This window comes from Phyllobates terribilis, unplaced genomic scaffold (assembly GCF_046119375.1).
Source record: "Phyllobates terribilis strain yellow unplaced genomic scaffold, ASM4611937v1 Scaffold_2__4_contigs__length_985480577, whole genome shotgun sequence".
Lineage (NCBI taxonomy): Eukaryota > Metazoa > Chordata > Amphibia > Anura > Dendrobatidae > Phyllobates > Phyllobates terribilis.
Genome location: NW_027362762.1, coordinates 844,728,875 through 844,754,814, shown reverse-complemented (window position 1 = coordinate 844,754,814; position 25,940 = coordinate 844,728,875). Strand labels below are relative to the sequence as shown.

The window sequence follows — 25,940 nt, the reverse complement described above, 5'->3', positions numbered from 1 at the left end:
TCTTTGAGAAACTCTGTGTGTGACAGGGTGCATTTCACCACAGACACTTGGACGAGTAGGCATGGACAGGGGCGTTACATGTCGCTGACTGGGCACTGGGTAACTATGGTGACAGCAGGACAAGGGGCTGCTGTCCAAGTCTTGCCGTCCCCACGAGTTGTGCGTCAATCCTCTTTATGTCATTTTTCCTCCACTGCTTCTGCCTCCTCAACCTCCTCTCGGTCTTCCACCTGCACCCAAAGCCTGTCTGGTCATGCCACAAGCTTTCTAACTGCGCAGAAGGGATCCTGCACACCTCCTTACTATGCTGGCAGTAGGGCTCAACGTCATCAGGCGGTTTTTACATTGAAATGTCTGGGAAATGTGAGTCACACAGCTGAGGAGTTGTGGTCAGCTCTGGAGAACCAATTTCATGAATGGTTGTCTCCACTGGACCTGAAACCAGGGAAGGCCGTGTGCGACAATGCTGCAAACCTGGGTGCGGCCCTTCGCCGGGGCAATGTCACACACGTGCCTTGTATGGCTCACGTGTTGAACCTGGTTGTCCAGCAATTTTTAGCCCACTATCCCAGACTAGATGGCCTTCTGCAGAGGGCACGGTCGCTGTGTGCTCACTTCCGCCGTTCGCATCCCGCAGCTCAGCGACTTACATCTCTACAGAAGTCGTTGGGCCTGCCACTTCACCGGCTAAAATGCGATGTGCCTACCCGGTGGAATTCAACTCTGCACATGTTGCAGCGACTGTGGCAGCACCGACAAGCCCTGGTGCAATACGTTCTGACGTATAGCCTGGGCCAACGAGATTCAGAGGTGGGGCAAATCACGCTGGAGGAGTGGTCTCAGATCAGGGACCTATGCACCCTTCTGCACAGTTTTGAAATGGTGACGAAGATGTTTAGTGCTGACGATGCCATTATCAGCATGACTATTCCGGTGATTTACATTCTGGAGCACATGTTAAACAGAATTCGGAGTCAGGTGGTGGCACAAGAGGAGGTGGAGGAAGTAGAGGAGGAGGAGTTGTATGCGGAAGGGCTAACATCTGCAAGGTCCAGACGGTCGGCAGCACCAGGGCGGCAGGCATGTGAGGGTGGGGGAGATGATTTTACCAGGGCGCATGGTAGCAGCCAAACTAGTGAGGAAGGTGCAGGAGCCCAGGAAGAAGTGGAGGACGAACTGATGGAAGACTCATCAGATGAGGGAGACCTTGATCACATTTCTGTTGTGCGAGGTTGGGGGGAGAGGACAGAGGAAGGAAGCATGATTGTTACCTCGCCACCAACACAACAGGGACTTGGTGCTCCTGGATGCGCAACACACATGAGTGCCTTCTTGCTGCACTACCTGCAACATGACCCTCGAATTGTGAGAATTAGAAATAATCCTGACTACTGGGTTGCCACACTGTTAGATCCCCGGTACAAAAGTAAATTTGCAGAAATTATTCCTGCCATAGAAAGGGATGCACGCATGCAGGAGTATCAGCAGAGACTGTTGCAGAATCTTACATGTGCTTTTCCACAAAATACCAGTGGTGCACGTAGTGAATCTCACAGTTCCAACTTGCCAACCGTGGTCTGTATGGAATTGTTCAATAAAGGGCCCAAAATTAAGATAACATAGATGGGAGAGGTCTCTATGAATAGGAATTCCTAAGTATTTGATACCCTGTGAGGGCCAGGCAAAGGGAAAGTTGGACTGGATGGAATCCTATATGGATTTAGGGAGGGAGACATCGAGGGCCTCAGACTTCGCTGCATTGATTTTAAAATTTTACCATGTAACAAAGTGATCTATTTCAGCCATAACAGCAGGGATGGATATATGTGATTGAGTGATATATACTAGGACATCATCAGCAAATAGAGAGCACTTGTACTCGGTGCCTCCCACCTCAATCCACCTAATATTGGGGTTATGGCGAATTGATGAGAGCAGGTGCTCCGTCACTAGGATGTATAAGAGAGGGGACAGAGGACATCCCTGCCTTGTCCCATTGGTGATTGTGAAAGGTGATGAAAATGTTCTGACGCACCCCCTGGGCCTTGGGACACCCGGAGCCGGACCCTTTTTGGTGGATGCTGGTGGTTGTAGTCTTCGTGGCGGCGATCCGGTTCCGTGGCTCAGGGCGGTCAAACCAGTGGCGGAACTATTTATGTGGTTTTGATGTTTAAATGTCCGACTACGCCACCCGTGGATTGCGGTCAGAGTGAACCGCCGCTACAGGGCAGACCGCTAAGGCTGGTGTTGTGGGTGCAGCAGAGCGTAGCATAACTCCCCACGGGAGGAGTATAGCCTCAGGGCAGTGTATGCGGAGGATGGGGGTGATGGTGCAGGGCAGCAGCAGTAACGACACGGAGTCAGTGATGCAGTTCAGGGCCTTTACTCACAGTTCTTATTATCCAGACCACGTCTGCAGGTAACGGCTGCCCATGTCGTACTGTGCTCACCAGGTGAGGGGCTCAGACAACTCCCAGATAACTTTGGAGCGCTTCACAGGACCCCCTTTGTGTGTCCTTTGTCTGGCCTTTCTTACCAACACTTCTGTCCGGCTGCCTCGGGCCTCCTCTTGGTAAACTTGGCGCCAGTTTCCCTGACCCTATGTGGTGCCTTCCTAGCGGGTGGAGCAAGGGGCTACGCCACATAAAATGTCAGAGCCTCCGGTTTCTAGCTGAGGGTCGTTTCCTGCCTCCACTAGTTCGGGGACCGGTCTCCCCCTTTGGCCTGACCCCTCCACGCAGGTGGATTCGGGCGTGCGGTGGCGACTCGCCCGTCCGCACCCCTGGGATCCCTTCATTCCTCGTTCCTGGAGCCTTCTCCGCTCCTCTTCCTTCCTTCTCCCTCTTGCAGGCCTGGGCCTCTGTTACTAGGCCCGCCTCCGGAGCAGAGCTCATGCAGAGCCCCTGCTCCCTGCCACTTCTGCTCAGACTTCTCTGCACTGAACTAAGATGGTGCCCACCTTTTATACTCCCTTCTCAATGCACCCAGGAACTGCTTCCTCCCTGCTCCTGCACTGCAGGGTTCCCCTTCCTCAGTGTTCCCTCCCCCCACTCCAGCCAGGGACAGGGACTGTCGTGCCCATCTCAGGGGCATATTGGTCGCCCTGCCCCACGGCAATGTGGTGTAATGCATGCAGGTGTCGGGTCCTGATCCACACTCCATCCTTATCTGAGAGTGAGATATCACACCTCTGGGTGAGGTGCAATACGTCTGTAGCAACCGAGCCCTCGGTGCTACAGTTCCATTTATCTTCAGCCTAGGTGACGTATTGTGATACAGGGCCGTGATTTTGGCTATAAAAGGGTCCCCTAGACCCCTACCCCAAGCTTTTTAAGAGAATCATATATGGCGTGCCAGGAGACTCTATGGAATGCTTTCTCAGCATCCAACGAGAGTATCTACTTACAAATTTTTAACTGCATCTAGCCCAGGAAATACTTTGTGCCTAGTAGCAGTGTCTGCTAGTCAGCGGATTATCCCGGCTGTTAAGCAAGCTACACCACCTGTAGTTTGGACACTTAATTTTTTCAAAGGAAATGCTTCGGGACCACGGGATACTTAGTGAAGAGCATCAGGAGGCACCCCAAGGCATAGGGGCTGGGACTGGCACTAGGATGCCTTGCGGTGGACAGCCGAGCTCGATCCTTATAAAAGCTTTTTAACTGCAGCAGCTTTAGTGGACGCTACTGGAGCTGGAATTACGCGGCTGCTGGCATGAGACTTGCCCTCCAATAGATCCTTGTAAATGGATTTAAAGTGTATTCATTCAAATTAGAGGGACAATTTAAATTAAAAAGCTTAGAGCTGCCTCCACCACAGGGGGGCTCTCTCGACCCACCAGCGGACAGGCACCAGTATTGGGAGAGGGGGGCTGGCCGTCAGGGTTCACCGCGGCTCTGGCACAAACCCGGCGACACGGAGGTGGCACGGGCAGGAGCGGACTGGCCGTCTCGGCTTCTCACTTTTTGGATTTTAGAAGGGCATGACATGCCTATATCTGTGTCTCCCCCTCCTTTTACTCCTCCACCTCTTTTCTTTTCGCATGACTATATGTACTTGTCACTTTTCCATGTGTTAGTTGTGTCTTCTGAGCAGTTTGTCAGCTTTTGGACACCTTTGAAGGTGTTTTCTATGTGTTTCTATGTGTTTTTGTTTGCCTGCCATTGGTTTTAACGGTGTTCGAAGGTGTTCGACGAACAGTTCGACGAACAGTTCGGCGAACACACGGGTGTTCGACGAACCGAACCGAACTCGAACACTACGGGGATGGCTCAACACTACTCCCATACAAATGAGTAGAAAGATTTGATCATATATGGCCACCTCCCTTGCCAGCAGGGTGTGATCGAGCCCTTGTTTTGAAGTAAAGGTTATGTCTGTGTCTTACTTTTTTAGCTGAAAAAAAAATTCAATAAATGAGCTTTAAAAATTAGTTATAAAACTTAAAAACATAGTTAAATTATGCCAGATGTTCCAATTGTTAGGTATCCTCTCCCTCATTCGACAGTTTCAGTTCCATATATGTGGTCAACAGTGGACACCGCTTCTTATGTTGGCATATGACAAGTGCTGTATATGAAGGAAGGCGGTAGACTGCTCATCTTTAATAAATAAATTAGTCCATTTGTCTTTGCACAGAGAAGCGGGATGGTTTAGCTACTGAGACCATAACCACCTTCACACACAGCGCTGGTCACAAGCGCAGTTCAGTGTCTAGCACAGGACTAGAAGTGTCGCTCCTCATGAAAAGGGCATCTATCATATTTAAAAGGAATTTGGTATAAGTTTTTTGCCACCTAATCTGAGAGCAGCATGATGTAGAGGTAGATACCCTGACTTTAGCGATGTGTCACTTAATGGGCTGTTTGCTGTAGTTTTGATAAAATTACAGTTTTAGCAGAAGGAGAATAACACTAGAGGACTAGTAAACATGCTGTCATTTAGTCCTCCATATTCATGAGTGCTGTTTATTCCCACCCCCACCACTGATTGGCAGCTTTGACCAGTATACACAGAAACCTGCCAATCAGTGGTGTGGGCAGGGTTATACAGAGCTCATCATTTAGAGAACTGCAAGATCTGCATCAGATAAAACAGTGATTTTATCAAAACTGCAGAAAGCAGGCCACTAAGTAACACATCACTGGAATCAGGGTTTCTGGTACTATATTATGCTGTTTTCAGATGGGGTAGCATAAGCCTGGTGTCAAATTTCATTTAAAATTGACCTATCACTTGGCATAAATATGTAATTTTTTACCTGGTGTAAATGCCGCTGTTCTCCTGAGATATGGCGTGCTCTTTCATGTATCTAAATCTATTCTTGTTAGCCAAAAGGCATGGTCCTCAACTTTGTGGACATTTTTTTTGAGGATCATGTTGAAACATTACTTATTATTTATGGCAAGTGACAGGTCCTCTTTAAACTTTGTTAGTAAGTTAAACAACTTTTAACAGCTCATGTTTTTTTGTCCGATTTAAATAACAGAAAAACAAATTTTAACATAGGTAGAAACTTTATGTATTTTAATATGATTTGGAAAATGGGCCATGAATATTTAATATATCCAGCCCTTTAGTAGAAAGCTCTATATCTGCAAACCTGGCTGACTGCCATTACAACTCCCACAGAGGTTGTCACTTAGCTTTTTTAGATTCCAGAATGGCGTATCCATTTAGACATCCTTCACTTCAGTTTCCTATCTAGGAAAGATTGAAATATGTAATTGTTCATTAAATTGGTTTACATATATAACCCCTGGCAAAAATTATGGAATCACCGGGCTCGGAGGATGTTCATTCAGTTGTTTAATGTTGTTGAAAAAAATCAGATCACAGATATGGCACAAATCTAAAGTCATTTCAAATGGCAACTTTGGGGCTTTAAGAAACACTAAAAGAAATCAAGATAAAAAATGTGGTACTCAGTAAGGGTAATTTTTTTCAGATCAAGCAGAGGGAAAAAATTATGGAATCACTCAATTCTGAGGAAAAAATGATGGAATCATGAAAAACAGACACGCAAAAGAACACTCCAATACATCACTAATATTTTGTTGTACCACCTCTGGCTTTAATAATAGCTTGCAGTCTCTGAGGCATGGACTTAATGAGTGACAAACAGTACTCGTCATCAATCTGGCTCCAACTTTCTCTGATTGCTGTTGCCAGATCAGCTTTGCAGGTTGGAGCCTTGTCATGGACCATTTTCTTCAACTTCAAAGATTTTCAATTGGATTGAGATCTGGACTATTTGCAGGCCATGACATTGACCTTATGTGTCTTCTTTCAAGGAATGTTTTCACAGTTTTTGTTCTATGGCAGGATGCATTATCATCTTGAAAAATGATGCCATCATCCCCAAACATCCTTTCAATTGATGGGATAAGAAAACTGTCCAAAATATCAATGTAAACTTGGGCATTTATTGAAGATGTAATGACAGCCATCTCCCCAGTGCCTTTACCTGACATGCAGCCCCATATCATCAATGACTGTGGAAATTTTCATGTTCTCTTCATGCAGTCATCTTTATAAATCTCATTAGAACGGGACCAAACAAAAATTCGAGCATTATCACCTTGGCCCAATGCAGATTCGCGATTCATCACTGAATATGACTTTCATCCAGTCATCCACAGTCCACGATTGCTTTTCCTTAGCCCATTGTAACCTTGTTTTTTTCTGTTTAGGTGTTAATGATGGCTTATGTTTAGCAATTTCTGTATGTAAATCCCATTTCCTTTAGGCAGTTTCTTACAGTTCGGTCACAGACATTGACTCCAGTTTCCTCCCATTCGTTTCTCATTTGTTCTGTTGTGCATTTCCTGTTTTGGAGACATATTGCTTAAAGTTTCCGGTCTTGACGCTTTGATGTCTTCCTTGGTCTACCAGTATGTTTGCCTTTAACAACCTTCTCATGTTGTTTGTATTTGGTCCAGATTTTAGACACAGCTGACTGTGAACAACCAACATCTTTTGCAACATTGCGTGATGATTTACCTTCTTTTAAGAGTTTGATAATCCTCTCCTTTGTTTCAATTGACATCTCTTGTGTTGGAGCCATGATTCATGTCAGTCCACTTGGTGCAACAGCTCTCCAAGGTGTGATAACTCCTTTTTAGATGCAGACTAACCAGCAGATCTAATTTAATGCAGGTGTTAGTTTTGGAAATGAAAATTTACAGGGTGATTCCATAATTTTTTTCCTCAGAATTGAGTGATTCCATAATTTTTTCCCTCTGCTTGGTCTGAAAAAAATTACGCTCACTGAGTACCACATTTTTAATCTTGATTTCTTTTAGTGTTTCTGAAAGCCCTAAAGTTGCCATTTGAAATGACTTTAGTTTTGTGCCATGTCTGTGATCTGCTTTTTATCAACAACATTAAACAACTGAATGAACATCCTCCGAGCCCGGTGATTCCATAATTTTTGACAGGGGTTGTATTTAATTACAATATACTTAGTTTGCTTAAAATTATAAAATGAATAGGCAATAAATGAGAAATATGGAGTTTGCTAACACACATACTGTTAGCAGCTAAAATAAACCTTAAAGGAGTTTTACAAGAATGTAGTAAATTGGCCCTTGATATGTGTTTCAAAAGGCAGCCCGTCATAATCACGTGTCAGGATGGGCTGCAGTCCAAACAAACACGGCTCCCAACATCTTTCACCTTTATCTCAACTGACATAAGACGAATATCATAAGCATATGCTCCTTCATCAGACAAAGAGAAGGGCTGTGACCTCAGAAAAAAATAAATCACTTGGCTGACTGAACAAAACTGATTTAGTTCACCAGCCTCAGCCTTCTGTGTTCAGTCGGCAAGGACAATATTTATTTCTTCTCCTGTCACACACTTCTTCGGCAGCTCTGACACATGTTCTTATGATACAGCTCCTCTGTCAGATGAGACACAGGTCTTGAGAGCTGTGTTTCTTCAAATTGCAACTTGTCCTGACACGTGCTGTTTGAATTATGTGACGGGGGACATTTTAATACAGTCTTTCACAACTCCTTTACACTTTGTCATTAATTAAGTCAGAATTTGACCTGGCACAACTGCAAACTCAGTAAAGAATAAGGTTTTCCCTCCAAGGTGAGGTTTTTGTGTTTTTTTTAATATATATTTTATTTCTCCAGATTTTATGGCTGAAGTGTACATTTTAAAATTGCATTGGTCGTAATAATAGAATTGGTATCACATGTTTGTTATTATCATTTCTGTGGGCATTCTGGGATATGTATGCCAGCTGAACAAGAGTCCATTGGTTGTCATGCCAGCACTGTTTTTATGGCACTGCTTATATTTTCCCTCTTCAAGAAGTTGTTGCTACATGGCTGTCATCCCAGCCATATGTCCAATAAATGGATCCAAAATTCAATAATGAAATTGTATTTTTGTGGGCAGAAACAATTTCTATAATTAATTGTATAAATGAAAAAGTGCCAAGGCTATTAATTGTTAATTAGCTTCTGATAGGGACCATTAATATTCATTTTATTCCTATTTCAATATATTCCAACAATATTTCAGCATTATTTACTGCATTTTACCTGTCATAGTCTATGTTTTTATGTAATATATTCTTATATACAGTACAGACCAAAAGTTTGGACACACCTCATTTAAAGATATTTCTGTATTTTCATGAGTTTGAAAATTGTACATTCACACTGAAGGCATCAAAACTGTGAATTAACACAAGTGGAATTATATACTTAACAAAAAAGTGTGAAACAACTGAAAATTTGTCTTATATTCTAGGTTCTTCAAAGTAGCCACCTTTTGCTTTGATGACTGCTTTGCACACTCTTAGCATTCTCTTGATGAGCTTCAAGAGGTAGTCACCGGAAATAGTTTTCACTTCACAGGTGTGCCCTGTCAGGTTTAATAAGTGGGATTTCTTGCCTTATAAATGGGGTTGGGACCATCAGTTGTGTTGTGCAGAAGTCAAGTGGATGCACAGCTCATAGTCCTACTGAATAGACTGTTAGAATTTGTATTATGGCAAGAAAATAGCAGCTAAGTAAAGAAAAACGAGTGGTCATCATTACTTTAATAAATAAAGGTCAGTCAGTGCGAAAAATTGGGCAAACTTTGAAAGTGTCCCCAAGTGCAGTTGCAAAAACCATCAAGCGCTACAAAGAAAGTGGCTCACATGAGGACCGCACCAGGAAAGGAAGACCAAGAGTCACCTCTGCTTCTGAGGATAAGTTTATCCGAGTCACCAGCCTCAGAAATCGCAGGATAACAGCAGCTCAGATTAGAGACCAGGTCAATGCCACACAGAGTTCTAGCAGCAGACACATCTCTACAACAACTGTTAAGAGGAGACTTTGTGCAGCAGGCCTTCATGGTAAAATAGTGCTAGGAAACCACTGCTAAGGACAGGCAACAAGCAGAAGAGACTTGTTTGGGCTAAAGAACACAAGGAATGGACATTAGACCAGTGGAAATCTGTGCTTTGGTCTGATGAGTCTAAATTTTAGATCTTTAGTTCAAACCACCGTGTCTTTGTGCGACGCAGAAAAGGTGAACGGATGGACTCTACTTGCCTGGTTCCCACCGTGAAGCATGGAGGAGGAGGTGTGATGGTGTGGGGATGCTTTGCTGGTGACACTGTTGAGGATTTATTCAAAATTGAAGGCATACTGAACCAGCATGGCTACCACAGTATCTTGCAGCGGCATGCTATTCCATCCGGTTTGCGTTTAGTTGGACCATCATTTATTTTTCAACAGGACAATGACCCCAAACACACCTCCAGGCTGTGTAAGGGCTATTTGACCAAGACGGAGAGTGATGGCGTGCTACGCCAGATGACCTGGCCTCCACAGTCACCAGACCTGAACCCAATCGAGATGGTTTGGGGTGAGCTGGACCGCAGAGTGAAGGCAAAAGGACCAACAAGTGCTAAGCATCTCTGGGAACTCCTTCAAGATTGTTGGAAGACCATTTCCGGTGACTACCTCTTGAAGCTCATCAAGAGAATGCCAAGACTGTGCAAAGCAGTCATCAAAACAAAAGGTGGCTATTTTGAAGAACCTAGAATATAAGACATATTTTCAATTGTTTCACACTATAATTCCACATGTGTTAATTCATAGTTTTGATGCCTTCAGTGTAAATGTACAATTTTCAAACTCATGAAAATACAGAAAAATCTTTAAATCAGAAGGTGTGTCCAAACTTTTGGTCTGTACTGTACATCACACTGAATATTTATTAAGATTATTGTGGATAAATCATTGCTTTTAACCCCTTAAAAATGCAGCCAACTTTCATTTTTGTATTTTCATCTGTTTGCTCCTCCTTCCAAGAGTCCATCAACATACCTTCTTGTAGGCTATTTTTCTTTTGTGGAACGAGTAAAAAATAAATTTTATCATATAATCTACTGAAAAATAGGAAAACAAATCTAAGTGAAGCGAAATGGTGAAAATAACACAATCCCACATTTGTTTTTTTGGGTTCATTTTTAGAATTTTTGTCATAAAAATTTGGCAAAAGATTTTCCAGGTCAGTATGATTGCGTTGATACAAAATGTGTAGTAATTAGTCGGCAGTATAATGTGTATAGGGGCCTCCCTACTTTCCCCCAACAGATGATGCTGGGGATAGAGAAGGATCCTGCACGTTGTATCTCCAATAGCCAATTCTTTTGTTCTCTGGGAGATAGGGGTGTCCAGAAGAATCTGGCTGAGCCAAATACTCCTGTGTATGGAGGAGTTGGGGGACATAAATTATGTCAATGGGATTTTTATCAACCTTCTTTATGAAGATTATGCCCTACTTTTTCATTATATTCGGAATAAATACATGGTTCCATTAATAACTGATATATTAACCACTTCATGACCTTTGATGTATATTTACACTTTATTTGCCCCATTGAAATTAAAACAATGAAAAAAATAAAAAATACACATATTTGGTATCGCTGTATTCAGAAATGTCCAATCTATCAAAATATAAAAACAATTAATCCGATCGGTAAACGGCGTAACGAGAAAAAAGATCATAAACCAGAATTATGTTTTTTCGTCCATCACAACATTGCAATAAAATGTAATAAGAGGAAATCAAAACATCATATCTACCCTGAAATGGTAACAATAAAAACGTCAGCTCAGGGCAGGAAAAATAAGTCCTTATCCAGCCCCAGATTCCAAAAAATGAAGACGCTACGGGTCTCGGAAATGGCAACATAAGCAAAAAAAATTTTCTTTTAAATTTCTGAATTTTTTTTTTCACCACTTAAATAAAAAAAATACCTGTTTGGTAGCTGCGTACTCGTACTGACCTGGGGAATCATATTGCAAGGTCACTTTTAGCATATAGTGAACATGGTAAATATAAAACTCAAAAAACAATTGTGGAATTGCACTTTTTTTGCAATTTCACCTCACTTAGAATTTTTTTCCTGTTTTCCAGTACACAGTATGGTAAAATCAATGGAGTCATTCAAAAGTACAACTCGGTCTGCAAAAACAAGCCCTCATACGGCTATGTGGCTGGAAAAGTAAAAAAGGTATAGCTCAAGGAAGAAGATGAAAAACAGAAAATCTCAAGGTAATGAAGGGGTTAAAACAGGTGGAGATTGGGGCAGGCTAATTCTTAGGAAAGAAGCACAGTTGACGTTTAGAATGAGATCTTTGAAGCTCTTAGGTCTAGTGATCATATAGCCTATGAAAGTTTTATTGACTGAGGTCATGTAGAAGATCTTTGCACTCGCAACAAACAAGCAAAGAATCTTTATCTCGTGGACTGACCAATAACAATACTTTCAGGTTCTAGGAGAATTTGCTACTAGGTCCATATGGTTTATTAAGACAAAGCAATAATGCGTCAGAGAAATAATATATTATACATTATCCTGGAGAATATATCTTCATAATGCCAACAATCTATAGTACTTTCGGATTAAGATATTTGAGTCAGCAGTGCTATTGTGCGCTGAGAAGGTTCTTCAGTAACATTGTGCTGGCAACACAGCTGGAAGGAAATCCAGTCACCAGCGAGTAAAGGAGTGTCAGAAATCCCCTTGGCAAAACAGGCAGGTACTCCAACATCACTCCATAGGAGTCCAGTGACCAATGGTGAAGCGGGACAACAACTTACACATTGTATAGCGATTGATGGGGGAGAAGAGGTGTGGAAGGTGGAGGGGAATACTTTATAAATTAGGGTGCAGTCCGTGAGGTCTCATATCAAAGGCCATGTTTTACAATTAGCTGCTCATAGCCTGTAATATTATATTTTTCATGAAGAACATCCAGACACTCCTTGATTTAGTGTATAAACCATTACAACACCATGTGGTAGAGAGATTCATAGGTTCATTGCTTGTACATTAAAGAATATGCATCTGTAATGATAATGTAACTTTCTTTCCTCTAGACCAGTGGTCCCCAACCTTTCTGACCTTGAGAGCCACATTCAACTCTGATAAAGTGTCCGGAGTCACATTCAGCTCCCGCCCCCTCACAGTAGTGACAACCAGAACCCCATTACCATTATAATGACAACCAAAGCTTTTCCACAGAAATCACACCAAGGCAGTATACCAAGATCCAGTGATTCCTACAATACCCTCTTTCAGTATTCTTGCATCATGCACTCCCACCACACTGTCACAGTGTAGTATAATAATAATTTTTAATAATAATAATATTTTTTTATTTCTATAGGGTCAACATATTCCGCAGCACTTTAAATTTTAGAGGGGACTTGTACAGACAATAAAAGACATTAAAGAATAACAATAATCACATAAGTCAACAGATACCAGGAGGAGAGAGGGCCCTGGTCAGGTGTGTGAACAGATGATACGATGGACCTGGTTTGGAAGGAAATTTTGTATTGGGGGGGGGGGGGGGGGGGCAAAAAACAGTATAATCCTGTCTCCACTTTTCCACACTTAAATTATCTCTTAACCTCCCCAAGACCAGTGCATCCAGATCTGCTCTTCTGTGTAGGGCTACTGACAAAAGTCACCAACTATAGAAGTGTTCACAGCTCTTTCCTTTACCTGGTGCTACTGCCGCAAGATGCACATCATGGGCCCACGAGCCACAAGTGGCTTCCAAGCCACAGGTTAGGAACCTCTGCTCTAGAGGTAGAGGGTGCAGGCCTAGGTTTTAAAAGACTTGGGAACCCCTGCTCTAGAGGTAGAGGGTGCAGGCCTAGGTTTTAAAAGACTTGGGAACCCCTGCTCTAGAGGTAGAGGGTGCAGGCCTAGGTTTTAAAAGACTTGGGAACCCCTGCTCTAGAAGTAGAGGGTGCAGGCCTAGGTTTTAAAAGATCATTAGAAAGATATACAGTATGTACTGTCCATTCATATATTTGTACATTGTAATTAGATCACCTAAGCCTTTGTTTTTCCAAAAAGAATACTGCCAAGTGTAATAACCTGTCTTGGTACTGCAGTTCCCCCTTTCCCTATTTTAATAACCCTGGTCATTCTTCTCTGCACCTTCTATATTACAGCTATATTCTATGTATACATTGTAGCCCAAAACTGTACACAATATTTTGAATGTAGCCTTACTAGGAAATGATATAGAGGCAAAACTATATTCCTATCATGAGCATCTATGCCTCTTTTAATGCATTCCATATTTTATTTGCCTTAGAAACAGCAGCCTGGTACAGTTTACTAACATTGAGTTTACTGTCTGCCAATACAGCCAAATCTTTTTCAGTGACTGTTCCATTTCATCTGACCAAAAATGCATGACCTTACATTTATTTACATTAAACCTGAAGTTTCCAGCTGCCCCCAATTCCTCAGTATTATTATGTTATCCTCCTCTGTGTTGATTACTTTGCAGAGCGTAGTAAGTATTACCTGCAAATAATGAAATTTAGCTCTGCTTGTCGTTACCCAGATCATTAATTAATATATTAAAAAGAAGAGAGCCCAATACTAACCCCAATGCTAACCAACTGTTAACTGTGACACTCTAAGAGTGTATTCCATTAATAACCAACCCATGTTTCCTGTCACTAAACAAAGTTATTAACGAAATTACTCTGATTTTCCCCTACTCCAATTGTTCTCATTTTATGTAACAAGTCCTTTTGTGTGGCACTGCATCAAACACTAATTTGTCTAATAGACAACATGTAGGTTCTTACACTGGTCCAGTCTTAAATTTATCACCTAAAAGCTGTTCAGATTAATTTTACAAAACTGATCCCTCATAAACCCATCTTTTGGCTGGAATATGAGGTTATTCTTATTGATAACTCAGGGTTGCATATTTTAGAAAATCCTCAATGATTTCCCCCACTTTAGAGGCTATCCTTACAGGCCTATAATTTCCAGGCTCATTTTTTGACCCTTTTTGAATATTGGCGCCACATTTTCTATGGGCCAGTCCAGTGGTACAGACCCTGTTATTATGGAATAAGTAAATATTAGAAATAATGGTCTGTCACCACAGTACTTCATTCTTACAGAACTTGGGGGGTATATGCCATCCAGGCCTGGTGATTTGTTAATTTGAGTGTTTTTGAGATGCTTCCACACTTTTTCCTCGGTTAAGCAGGTGACATTTCTTGGAGAATTTATGGTATCTCTGATAATGTTTCTGGGTAAATACAGTAGAAATGAAGGCATTTAATCGGTTGGCCTTTCTCTTATCCTCTTTTCTCATCTTGCTTAGATTACTTTATTACAAATGTTTTTACCTAATAATGAAACAGCAAGAAATAACAACTTTGTATCTAATGAAACTGTGTTCCCCATTGTTCCCCATTGTGCAATGTAAACATTTTCATTAATTAAAAAAACAATTGCTTGGTTCATATGGGAAAGGCTTCTCTCAAGAAGTCTTTAACGACCATTTAATGCTAATAACTATCCAGTGAAAACGGACATAAACTTAGTCCATATTCCTGACTTAAGTGCACAATATTATCAACGTTCCCACAGATTACCCAGCTTCCAAAATACTTCAGCTTTGGAAATTACAAAACAAGACAGATCATGGTTTCCATGGAGATAGCTTAAAAGCTGCTCCCAATTTGTTTAGCCTGTCGGCCATAGGTAGCTAAATAGAAGCAAGCTAATAAGGATTATCAAGACCATACAATTCCTTTACGGGAAAAATCCTCAAATAACAGCATGCGAGGCATTATCGACACACTGGTTATATGTGCAACCTTACATTTCTAGAATTGTCATCTTTTCATGTGTATGTGAAAATGTCATCAACACCACCCCTGAAGCTCGTCACAGTCTGGTTCGAAGACCTTGCTGTGCAGATGGTGCTGTGGGGATCCAATTTTTACTTTTTCTGTTTGGAACAGGAGGTTGATATCCTTGCAACAAAATGTTGGCAAATCTTATTGTGCAATATCATCAGAAGCCCTTGATAATTTGCCATAACCATGCAGTTTTCTAGGAAGAGTCAGGAAAATATATAGTCTTGGTGAGGGGTCGTGGTGCATTGCGAGGCTCCTGATTCATTATCAAGCGAGAAGTGAAGTGGTGTTTGCGTCCCTGTGCACCTCACCCCAAATCTTACACCAGTCTAAAAAATAGACTATGAAATAACAATTAACTGATAGATTGACAAGGAAACAAGAAGTCTTCATAATTGTGATTAAACTAAGAAACTGGCTCTATTTTGTTTCATATAACAAGTGCCTTTGAAGAAAGGACTGTACATGATCCTGACCTGACTCTGCAGTTCCAAAGGGGCCTAATTTTTCCGAAAGAGCTTCTTGTTTGTTTGTTGATCTTGGAGTATTACTCATCTGTTAGTATTTTATCCCAAACCACTTCCAGTGACAGATGCATTTTGTCCTCTGGGCATTTTTAGGCTTTAACATGTCGCATCTGCTCAGACTGGATTTAACATAGAGCAGAACCGGTATTTTGACTGATTACCTCGCATTCAGAGGACCTAATTTTTACTTCTTAGAACACTTTTAGAATATACAGTACAATAGGCTGATAAGGATCAATGCTACAGCCCAAAAAAACAAGGAGGAAAAAATTGGCATGGCTTTAACCCCTTTATGACATGTGTCGTAATAGTACGACACACGTCATAACCCCTTGTTTATTGCGGGCTCAGGCACTGATCCCGCACCTTTCCAGGCACATGTCAGCTCATCTGTACAGCTGATATGTGCCCGCAACAGCCGCTGGTGGAATCGCGATCCACCCGCGGCTGTTAACCACTTAACCCCTTTCTGACCCAGGGCATATTAGTACGTATCTGTGCCCTGGGCCTTATGGGCCTGATACGTATTAATACGCCCTGGCGATTTCGCCCGCACACAAGCGGTGCGGGCGAGATCGCCGCCGGGTGTCAGCTGATTGTTACAGTTGACACCCGGTACTATGTGCAGGGAGCGGTCCCGCACCGCTCCCGGCACATTAACCCCCGAAATGCTGCGATCGAAGTCGATCGCAGCATTCCGGTGGCAAGAGGAGGTAAGCGCGATACTTACCTTCTCTGCCGGCGTCCAGCGGCATCTGAATCCGGTCCCGGATTTTGCCATGGTGACCTGACGTCATCATGACAATATCCGGGACACCAGGAGGCAGGAAGTTGCTTTGGTCATGCGCAGTGCACGACCAAAGTAACTTCTCCCTGTGCAGCGCTGACAGGCTGTATGGCATAGGGGGCTGCTGCTCTCTATGCCATGCAGGTGATCAGGCTGCAAAAAGTGAAAGTCCCATAGTGGGACAATGTGAACAAGTAATAAAAATGTCAGAAAGTGAAAAAAAAAATAAACAAAAAATTGTAAAAATATAAAAAAAAATGAAAAAAATAATAATAAAAAATATATATATTGTACCCATAAATAAATAATCTTATGAAAAAAACAAAAAAAACAATAAAAGTACACATATTTGGTATCACCGCGACCGGAACGACCTGAACTATAAAACTGTCCCACTAGTTAACCCCTTTAGTGAACACGGTAAAAAAAACAAAAACAAAACGAAACATAAAACGATGTTTTATCATCATACCGCCAAACAAAAAATGGAATAAAACGCCATCAAAAAGACAAATGTAAATAAAAATGGTACCGCTGAAAACGTCATCTTGTCCCGCAAAAAAGAAGCCACAATACAGCTCCAACAACAAAAAAATAAAAAAGTTATAGCTCTCAGAATAAAGGGATGCAAAAACATTTTTTTTTTCCATAAAATAGTTTTTATTGTGGAAAAGCGCCAAAATATATATATTAAAAAAAGTGCGGTACTGCTGTAAACGTACTGACCCGAAGAATAAAGCTGCCTTATCAATTTTACCACACGCAGAATGGCATAAAAAAAAAAGCAAAAAAACAATTCCTGAATTGTTGGCTTTTGTTTATTCTGCCTCCCAAAAATCGGAATAGAAAGCGATCAAAAAATGTCATTTGCCCGAAAATGATACCGATAAAAACGTCAACTTGTCCCGCAAAAAACAAGCTGTCACATGACTCTGTCGGCTGAAATATGGAAAAATTATAGCTCTCAAAATATGGCGATGCAAAAACTAGTCTTTGCAAAAAAAATGCGTCTTTTAGTGTGTGACAGCTGTCAATCATAAAAACCCGATATGAATCTGGCATCGCTGTAATTGCACCGACCCGAAGAATAACGTCGTCTAATCACTTATACCACACGAGGAACGGCGTAAAAAAAAACTTTAGGGTTGTGCTAGGGTTTGGGTTAACGTTGGACTAGGGTTAGTGTTGGGCTAGGGTTGGGGTTAGGGTTGGGCTAGGGTTGGGCTAGGGTTAGGGTTGGGCTAAGGTTAGGCTAAGGTTAGGGTTAGGCTAGGGTTAGGGTTGGGCTAAGGTTCGGGTTGGGGTTGGGATTTTTTCAGAAGTAAAGAAAAAAAAAATGACGACGATATGGCGACTAGTGAGCGCAAGTACTCGCTACTTGAGTTTGCATCGGGTGCTTGGGTATACACCGAGTATGGCGGGTGCTCGAGTGACATGCTCGAGTGACATGCTCGAGTCTCCTCCCCAAATGTTTTGCAGCTGTTATGCAGCGAAAAAAACCTTGCGGGGATTGCCTGCCATGCATGAGCAATCCCCGCATGTTTTTTTTTGGGTGTCTAATAAAAAAAACATGCGGGGCAGGGATTCGAGCATGTCACTTGAGCACCCACGGTACTTGGTGCATACCCTAGTACCTGATGCAAACTCAAATAGCGAGCATTTGCACTCAAGACTAATGACAACTTATTCAATATGATGACCTAATGTTATCAAATTCTGTGTCATGCCTCTGGGTTCAAAGTGTTCACTATACCCCTTGATAAAATCCTGGAGGGGTGTAGCTTCCAAAATGGAGTCACTGGGGGGAGGGTGGGGTGGTTTCCACTATTTAAGCACATCAGGGACTCCCCAAACGCAACCTGTTACCCTTGTGAAAATGCAAAATTGGGGGGCTGAAAAACATTTTTGTTGGAAAAATGTGAAAATTTTATTTTTACGGCTCAATGTTATAAACTTCTGTGAAGCACCTGGGGGTTCAAGGTGCTCACCACACATCTAGATAAGTTCCATAAGGGGTCTAGTTTCCTAAATGGGGTCACTTGTGGGGGGTTTCCACTGTTTAGGCACATCAGGGGCTCCCCAAACACAACATGGTGTCCGCTAATTATTCAAGCAAATTTTACATTCAAAAAGTCAAATGGCGCTCCTTCCCTTCCAAACCCTGCCGTGCGCCCAAACAGTGGTTTTTCCTCACATATGGGGTATCTGCGTGCTCAGGGGAAATTGCACAACAAATGTTGGGGTCCATTTTTTCCTGTTACCCCTGCAAAAATAAAAAAATTTGGGTCTAAAGTAACATTTTTGTGAAAAAAGTTAAATGTTAATTTTTTTCTTCCACATTCCAAAAATTCCTGTGAAGCATGTGAAGGGTTAATAAACTTCTTGAATGTGGTTTTGAGCACCTTGAGGGGTGCAGTTTTTAGAATAGTGTCACTTTTGGGTATTTCTGTCGTAAAGGCCCCTCAAAGTCACGTCAAATGTGATGTGGTCTCTAAAAAAATGGTTTTGTAAATTTTGTTGTTAAAATGAGAAATCGCTGGTCAACTTTTAACCCTTATAGCTGCCTACTAAAAAAAAATTTTTTGTTCCAAAATTGTGCTGATGTAAAGTAGACATGTGGGAAATGTTATTTATTAACTATTTTGTGTGACATATCTCTCTGATTTAAGGGCATAAAAATTTAAATTTTGGAAATTGCAAAATTGTAAAAATTTTCGCCAAATTTCTGATTTTTTCACAAATAAACGCAAGTGATATCAAAGAAATTTTACCACTATCATGAAGTACAATATGTCACAAAAAAAACATTCTCAGAATCAGGGGGATCCGTTGAAGCGTTCCAGAGTAATTACCTCATAAAGTGACAGTGGTCAGAATTGTAAAAATTGGCCTGGTCATTAACGTGCAAACCACCCTCGGGGGTAAAGGGGTTAAATGCAGACTGTCAATCTCTGACAGCGGCATTTAACTCGCGCTTCTGGGAAGCGCGTCATTGGCCCCCCTGATCGGCGACCCCGTCACACGATCGCGGGTCGTCGTTGGGTTGGCATGACAACCCTGGGTCTGCAGGAGACCCCTGTGGTTGTCACTGCCAGCAGTCTGCGCTCATAGCAAGTGAGCAAATTTGCTGTCCAAAGGCGATCTGATCATCGCCTGTGCGTAGTACAGAATATCAGACAAGTGCTGCTTCTAGTCTCCCATGGAGACTATTGAAGCAAGCAAAAAGTAAAAAAGAAAAGTTTTAAACTTATATATATAAAAATATATATATAAATTTAAATCACCCCACTTTTGCCCCATTCAAAATAAAATGATAAAAAAAAACACATACACATATTTGGTATTGCCGCATTCAGAATCGCCCGATCTATCAATATCAAAAAAGAATTAATCCGATTGATAAATGGCGTAACGAGAAAAAATTTCAAAACGCCAGAATTACATTTTTTTGGTCGCCGCAACATTGAAATACAATGCAATAACGGGCGATCAAAACATCTGATCTACCCCAAAGTGGTATCAATAAAAACATCAGCTCGGCGCACAATAAATAAGCCCTCACCCTGCCCAATATCCCGAAAAATGGATGCGCTATGGGTCTTGGAAAGTGGCGCCATTTTTTTTTTTTTTTTTAGCAACAAACTTTGGATTTTTTTTCACCACTTAAATAAAAATGAACCTATACATGTTTGGTATCTAAGAACTCATAATGACCTGGAAAATAATAATGGCAGGTCAGTTTTAGCATTCTGGGGGCTCAGAAGCTGAGCTCCCTCCACACATGGCAAATACCTGCTCTTAAATAGCCAGTATCTGTGTCTCCATGGCCGGAGCTTGGTCAGCCATTCAAACGCCAATGTCAACGGTGTGTAAATGAAGTGCGCGCCGGTGATCTCACATACTGTCTCCTATTGACCCCCACATGATGCAGTTTCTGGGCGCTGATGAATTACTGTGGCATTCGCGGGCCTGCTGAAGACCCCTCTCGCTGTCATTTTGTTACTCTCCTGAGGCTCAGCTTTGTGCTGAGCTTCAAAGTAGACCTCCATTTTCACTCTATATTGCAGCGTTGTGGTATTGCAGTATAGAATATGAGTGATCACATGGTTGCAGGTTCAAAAACTTTAAGAAGACTAAAAAATAAAGTACAATTTGAAAAAAAGTTTAAAAATATAAAAAGTATTGAAAAAATATAAAAGTTTAAATCACCCCATTTTCTCTTCATTATAAATTAAGAAACAAAAATATGTTCAAAAAACATTTCGTATTGCTTCATTCATAAACAATATATCAAAATATAAAATTATTTAACTTGATCGGTAATGCTGTAATGAAAAAAAACACACAAAAAAAGCCACAACTGGTGTTTATCAGTCACTTCTTCTACCTAAATAAAAACTAGTCAAAACGTTGTATCTACCCCAAATTGGAATCAAGAGAACTATAATCAATAAAACTATAAGCATGTCATGTAAAGAACAAGCATTACACGGCTCAATCAACAGATAAAAAAAGATACCGTCCAAGTCTTGGAAAATCTATGCAAGTTTGGTATTGCTGTAATTTTGCTGACATTGAGAATCATAATTAAGAGTAATTTTTGCCAAAGATCATACAATGTAAAAACAAAACAAAAAAATGGCAGAATTGATTTTTTTTCACATTTTTAGTATATTATATGGTAAATTAAATCATTTCATTCAAAGCTTGTCCCACAAAAAAACCTCTTATTGCTATGTTGATATAAAATAAAAAAGTTATGGCTCCTGGAAGAAGGAGGGGAAAAAATTACTGCATAGAAACAAAAATTGGCTGCTGAAGCAACAGTTTAACAACACTCTCTCATCTGGTTTTTGCTGCCTCATTCGAGAGCAGTATAATCTAGTAAAAGAGATATCAGCGCTGTGTCACTTACTGGGCTGCTTGCTGTAGTTTTGATAAAACACTGCTTTGTCAGTAGGTGATTACCACTGGGAGGTGTAGTCCTTGATATTCATGAGCTCTGCGATCCCTCCTCTCCACCATTGATTGGCAGCTTTCTGATAAAGCACAGTGTAGGCAGAAAAGTGTGAACCCATGATGTGGGTGGGCTAATAATGAGCTCATAATTAAGTTGACTAGCAGAGCTACAGCATTTAAAGTGATTTTATAAAAACTACAGCACGCAGCCCAGTAAGTGACACAGCGCATAACAGCTCTGTACATGTGCAGAAAGCAAAATACGGAATCATGCTGCACTGTAGTTGTAGCTCATGCGTTTGTTAAATTGGACTAGTAATACAGTTATGCAAAAACAGACAGAGTTAAACATCTATATTTAGAAAAATATATATTATATATATATATATATATATATAATTTTTACTAAATTCATGCCCTACTTCTTAAAAAAGACACAATAAGAAATACTAGGTAGGTAGAGTCACGTACAGAAAGCAAAATGTGGCAGCAGGTTGCCGTTTGTGTGACATGTACAGTTGTCAAATTTGAGATATGATATCCTCTCACAAGTCTAAATCACCAAAAAATGGCTGCTGCCATCCCTGCCTCAACTTTTATACAACCCATGATAGTCTCTCCAATTTTGTCTCTCCATGAGCTTTCCAGGACAAACACAACCATTTTCAATGTGTAAAATGGTGGCCGGCTTTTTTTTTTTGGATTTGCGAGAATGAGGTCACAGATTGCTCAAATTTGCCAGGATAATTTTCATTGAACTAATTCGCTCCTATCTAATAGACAAATTTATGGACTGTCTCAATGGAGTGAGAGGCCACTCTTCTCTTCAAACTCCACAAATTATTCCACTATTCCAGGTTTTAAAAACCCAAGGGGAAGAATAAGTAGTGTCTCTTATAAATATACACTGGTATCCTGAGATATCACACTCCATGACACAAATATGCCATTGTAGTAGATGCATGCTACAATATACAGTATCTACGTATTTTAGGTCATAACAAATAGTGTATAAAAACTAGCTACATAGAGTGCCAAGAAGAAAATAGATGTTCTACTCCAGAAAAAAATAGAATTGTTTTAAGGAAATGACAAATATGGCCTCTTTAGAAAGGTGTCTCAAGGAATGTGACCATGGAGAAATATATTATAATTTTGTACTTATTACTATGGCACCTTGATCGTGCAGCATGATAGTTAGTGGTGTTTGAGACCAGCCGTGTAGTGATACTCTTCATTCTGCATTCCTTCAGTTATGAATGTCATACTTCTGGCAACAGATTAGTACAGGAAATATTCCAGAGTTCTGCAGAACAAAAGGTTCCTGACAATGACTTTGTTACTTTGCAATAGCTAAAATGGTATTCTAGATAATGGAAAATTAACAAGGCAAAAATAGCTGAAATGTCTTGAATTTTTTGTTCAAGGGCCAAAGTTTAGTTTATATAATTTCTTTGCTTAAAAGAAACATTTTTTTAACTGTAGACTTTAAAATTCCTCCTAATGTTAATATACCGAATCTATAAAGGCGAAATACTTTTTTCTTGGTTTAATATATTTATTTCTGCTGCATAAATACACATTCAGATAAAACTGACCAGGTGCCTAGTGAAATAGAGCAGATTTCAGTACACCTATTACCTGCTGGAATGTATAAAATTCCAAAAATTTAAGCCAGCTGGCTGCAATGATATACCCATAGTGGGTGTCAAACCAAGTCATATAGTACAATATTTCAGAAAGAATGTTTGGTCTAAGTAGTCACAATTATTGTTTAGTGCTCACAAACATATATACACGGAAGGAATACTATGTATTAGATAAGAAATATTATACTGTTTTTACATCACCATTCTAGTGTTGTTGTTTTTTTTATTTTACTACTTTAGTGGTGCCACTAATCTAAGTTCTCTGCCCCTAGTATTATACTTACAAAGTGCTGTCTTTATTTGTTCTTGGTGCCACACCGGTCGTCTTCTGCAGGTTGTGACCTGCTGGATCGCTCCAGTGTTTGCTGGGTGAGCCGGAGGTCTCTTCTCAATGTAAGTCTAAGGAGCTAGAATGAGGCCAGAACGAGGCCCTCACAGACTTACATTAAGAGGTTCTGACCGTTACTTCGGACTTATCAGTCAGAAGTTGCTGTCACAAGATGGTGGATTAGGACCGGAGCGGCGCCGGGAAGAGCTGAAGACAGCGACAGGTGAGTATAATACTCAGGTCAAGGAACTTATATTAGTAACATAGTAACATAGTTTTTTAAGATTGAAGGAAGACTAAGTCTGTCTAGTTCAACCCATAGCCTAACATGTTGATCTAGTGGCACCACTCCAGCGCTGAAATTTGAATGAAAAAAAAAAACTTTACACAAAAACATCTCTTCAGTGAAAAAAAACAGATCAGAAAAAAACAGGTGCAACAAGGATGACACCTGAGAAAAAGTTTATTTCTCACAGGTAGTAAAGTTCACACGGGTGTGTAAATGTAGCCAAACGTCTGGGTGCCTTTTTTTTTGAACCGTACTCTGATCCATAGAGTTTCATTCATCATTGATCCATACACACATCAGTTTTAAAAGCGGATCCATGTCTTTGGTCCATGAGACTCAGAGCATGTCCTATTCTCATCCATTTTGCGGATCAAGCTCGTCAATTACAGTCTGAACAGATGAAACACAGAAGACAGACATTGTACTTCAGCCATTAATAACTGATAAAGAGAGATAGGATAAAAATGTTCAGTCTACCTACTTTAGTGAAAAAAAGAATGAGAAAAAAAACAGATGCAACTAGGTAGACACAAGAGAAAAAATATTGTCCCGTTTCTCTTGGATGGTAACAGTCATTTGGATGTGTGAATGTAGCGTAAATGCACAGATACAATTGGAAATATCTCAATTAAATCGCCTTTGGTAATTCTACCCTCGTAGGGGTTGTTCGACATTTTAAAAAACTATCCTTACAGCAGGTCATGCATAAAATAAATAAAATTCCTCACCTGTTAAATTCACCTTAGCTCCAGCTCCTCTGCATTCATGGTCCCCGATAGTCTTTGTTTACTTTAGTGCAACAATAATGTGTTGACCACTTAGGACAGACAGTCACTGGCTGATGATTGCACATAGGGAATGAGCATGTTGACGCCAGCGAGTTATTGCAATGGTCACTTGGATGGTGTCATTGCTGTAGGATAAGTAAACAAAGACCTGTTGGGACTCAGTGCAGGATTTAAGAGGTGAGCATTGGTATTTTCTTGTTTTATATCAAGGCTTATTTGTTTTGATGTTACAATAGTTTTTAAAATTCAAAATGCACAAAAAATCTTGAAATATCAAAATAGCGTTAGGCTAGTCACTTGTTCATCTCTTTATTATGGCCAAACACCCGAACTGTGCTTATGAATAAAACTTAGAGCACCATATGACAGAGGGTGGTGGAAAGATAACCTGCTTGAAGGACTCTTCCACACAAAGGTTTAAAAGTAGAGATGAGCGGTGTTCGACTAGAACTGTTCGCCAATCTCAAATTCGAGCTGTTTTGGGCGGTGTTCGAGTTGTTCGACGAACCCGAACGATTTGCAAAAAATTCGGCTGTTCGAGGTTATGTTCGATAACTGTTCGTGCACCAAAAGCGTGTCCTGCATGTCTGGCGCTATTTAGAGCACCAATCATGCAGGGATTGTCTGCCACTCACTGTAATGCCACAGCCATGGTGGTTGTGGCATTACAGTGATTGCCCAAATCGATGGGAACAGTGCCAACAGTGAAACATGAAAAGCCGGCAATTCAGCAGCGGCATACACCTGTACCCGACAATTTAGAACCGAAAGAATAGAGCATCACACATAGATTAGATAGATAGGAACATGTCAGCCACATATATACGGAGTACAGTGAAAGTGCTGCTTACTGTACTTGTCATTTAGTGTAAAGGATTTATCAAAAAAAATAATAGTGTTTTCATGCACCGTCTCTTTAAAAAAGCCGGCCGGCAATTCAGCAGCGGTACCCGACAATTTAGAATAGAAGGAATAGAGAATCACACATAGATTAGATAGATAGAAACATGTCAGTCACATAAATAAGAAGTGCAGTGACAATGTTGATTACTGTACTTGTCATTTAGTGTAAAGGATTTATTTAAAAAAATAATAGTGTTTTCATGCACTGTCTCTTTAAAAAAGCCGGCCGGCAATTCAGCAGCGGTACCCGACAATTTATAACAGACAGAATAGAGCTTCACACATAGATTAGATAGATAGAAACATGTCAGTCACATATATATGAAGTACAGTGATAGTGTTGGTTACTGTACTTGTCATTTAGTATTAAAATAAAGGATTTATTATTAAAAAAATTGGCGTGGGGTTCCCCTTAATTTTAGGCTCTAGCGGAGGTTAAGCAGACAGCTGGGGCAGATGTTTGAAGCCTGGGAAGGGGGTAATACCCACGG

The 25,940-nt window shown here is 40.9% G+C and overlaps 1 protein-coding gene and 1 long non-coding RNA gene across 4 annotated transcripts in view; one reads left to right on the top strand and one right to left on the bottom strand.

Annotated features, from left to right (window-relative positions):
• PITPNM3 (PITPNM family member 3) overlaps positions 1 to 25,940 on the top strand; it is a 901,527-nt gene that overhangs the window by 79,923 nt on the left and 795,664 nt on the right. Inside the window, exon 2 of one of the 3 annotated variants that reach the window (XM_073667826.1) lies at positions 11,443 to 11,580. The exons of the other annotated variants lie outside the window; for them this stretch is intronic. Coding sequence (XP_073523927.1) covers positions 11,559 to 11,580 — 22 coding nt within the window. The 5' untranslated portion in view covers positions 11,443 to 11,558. The remainder of the gene's footprint in view (positions 1 to 11,442; positions 11,581 to 25,940) is intronic. 3 annotated transcript variants of the gene reach the window in all.
• The window catches only part of LOC141232736 (uncharacterized), a 56,079-nt gene continuing 35,708 nt past the window's right edge, over positions 5,570 to 25,940 (bottom strand). The window contains exon 3 of the long non-coding RNA XR_012298923.1: positions 5,570 to 5,703. This is a non-coding gene — a long non-coding RNA (uncharacterized lncRNA). The remainder of the gene's footprint in view (positions 5,704 to 25,940) is intronic.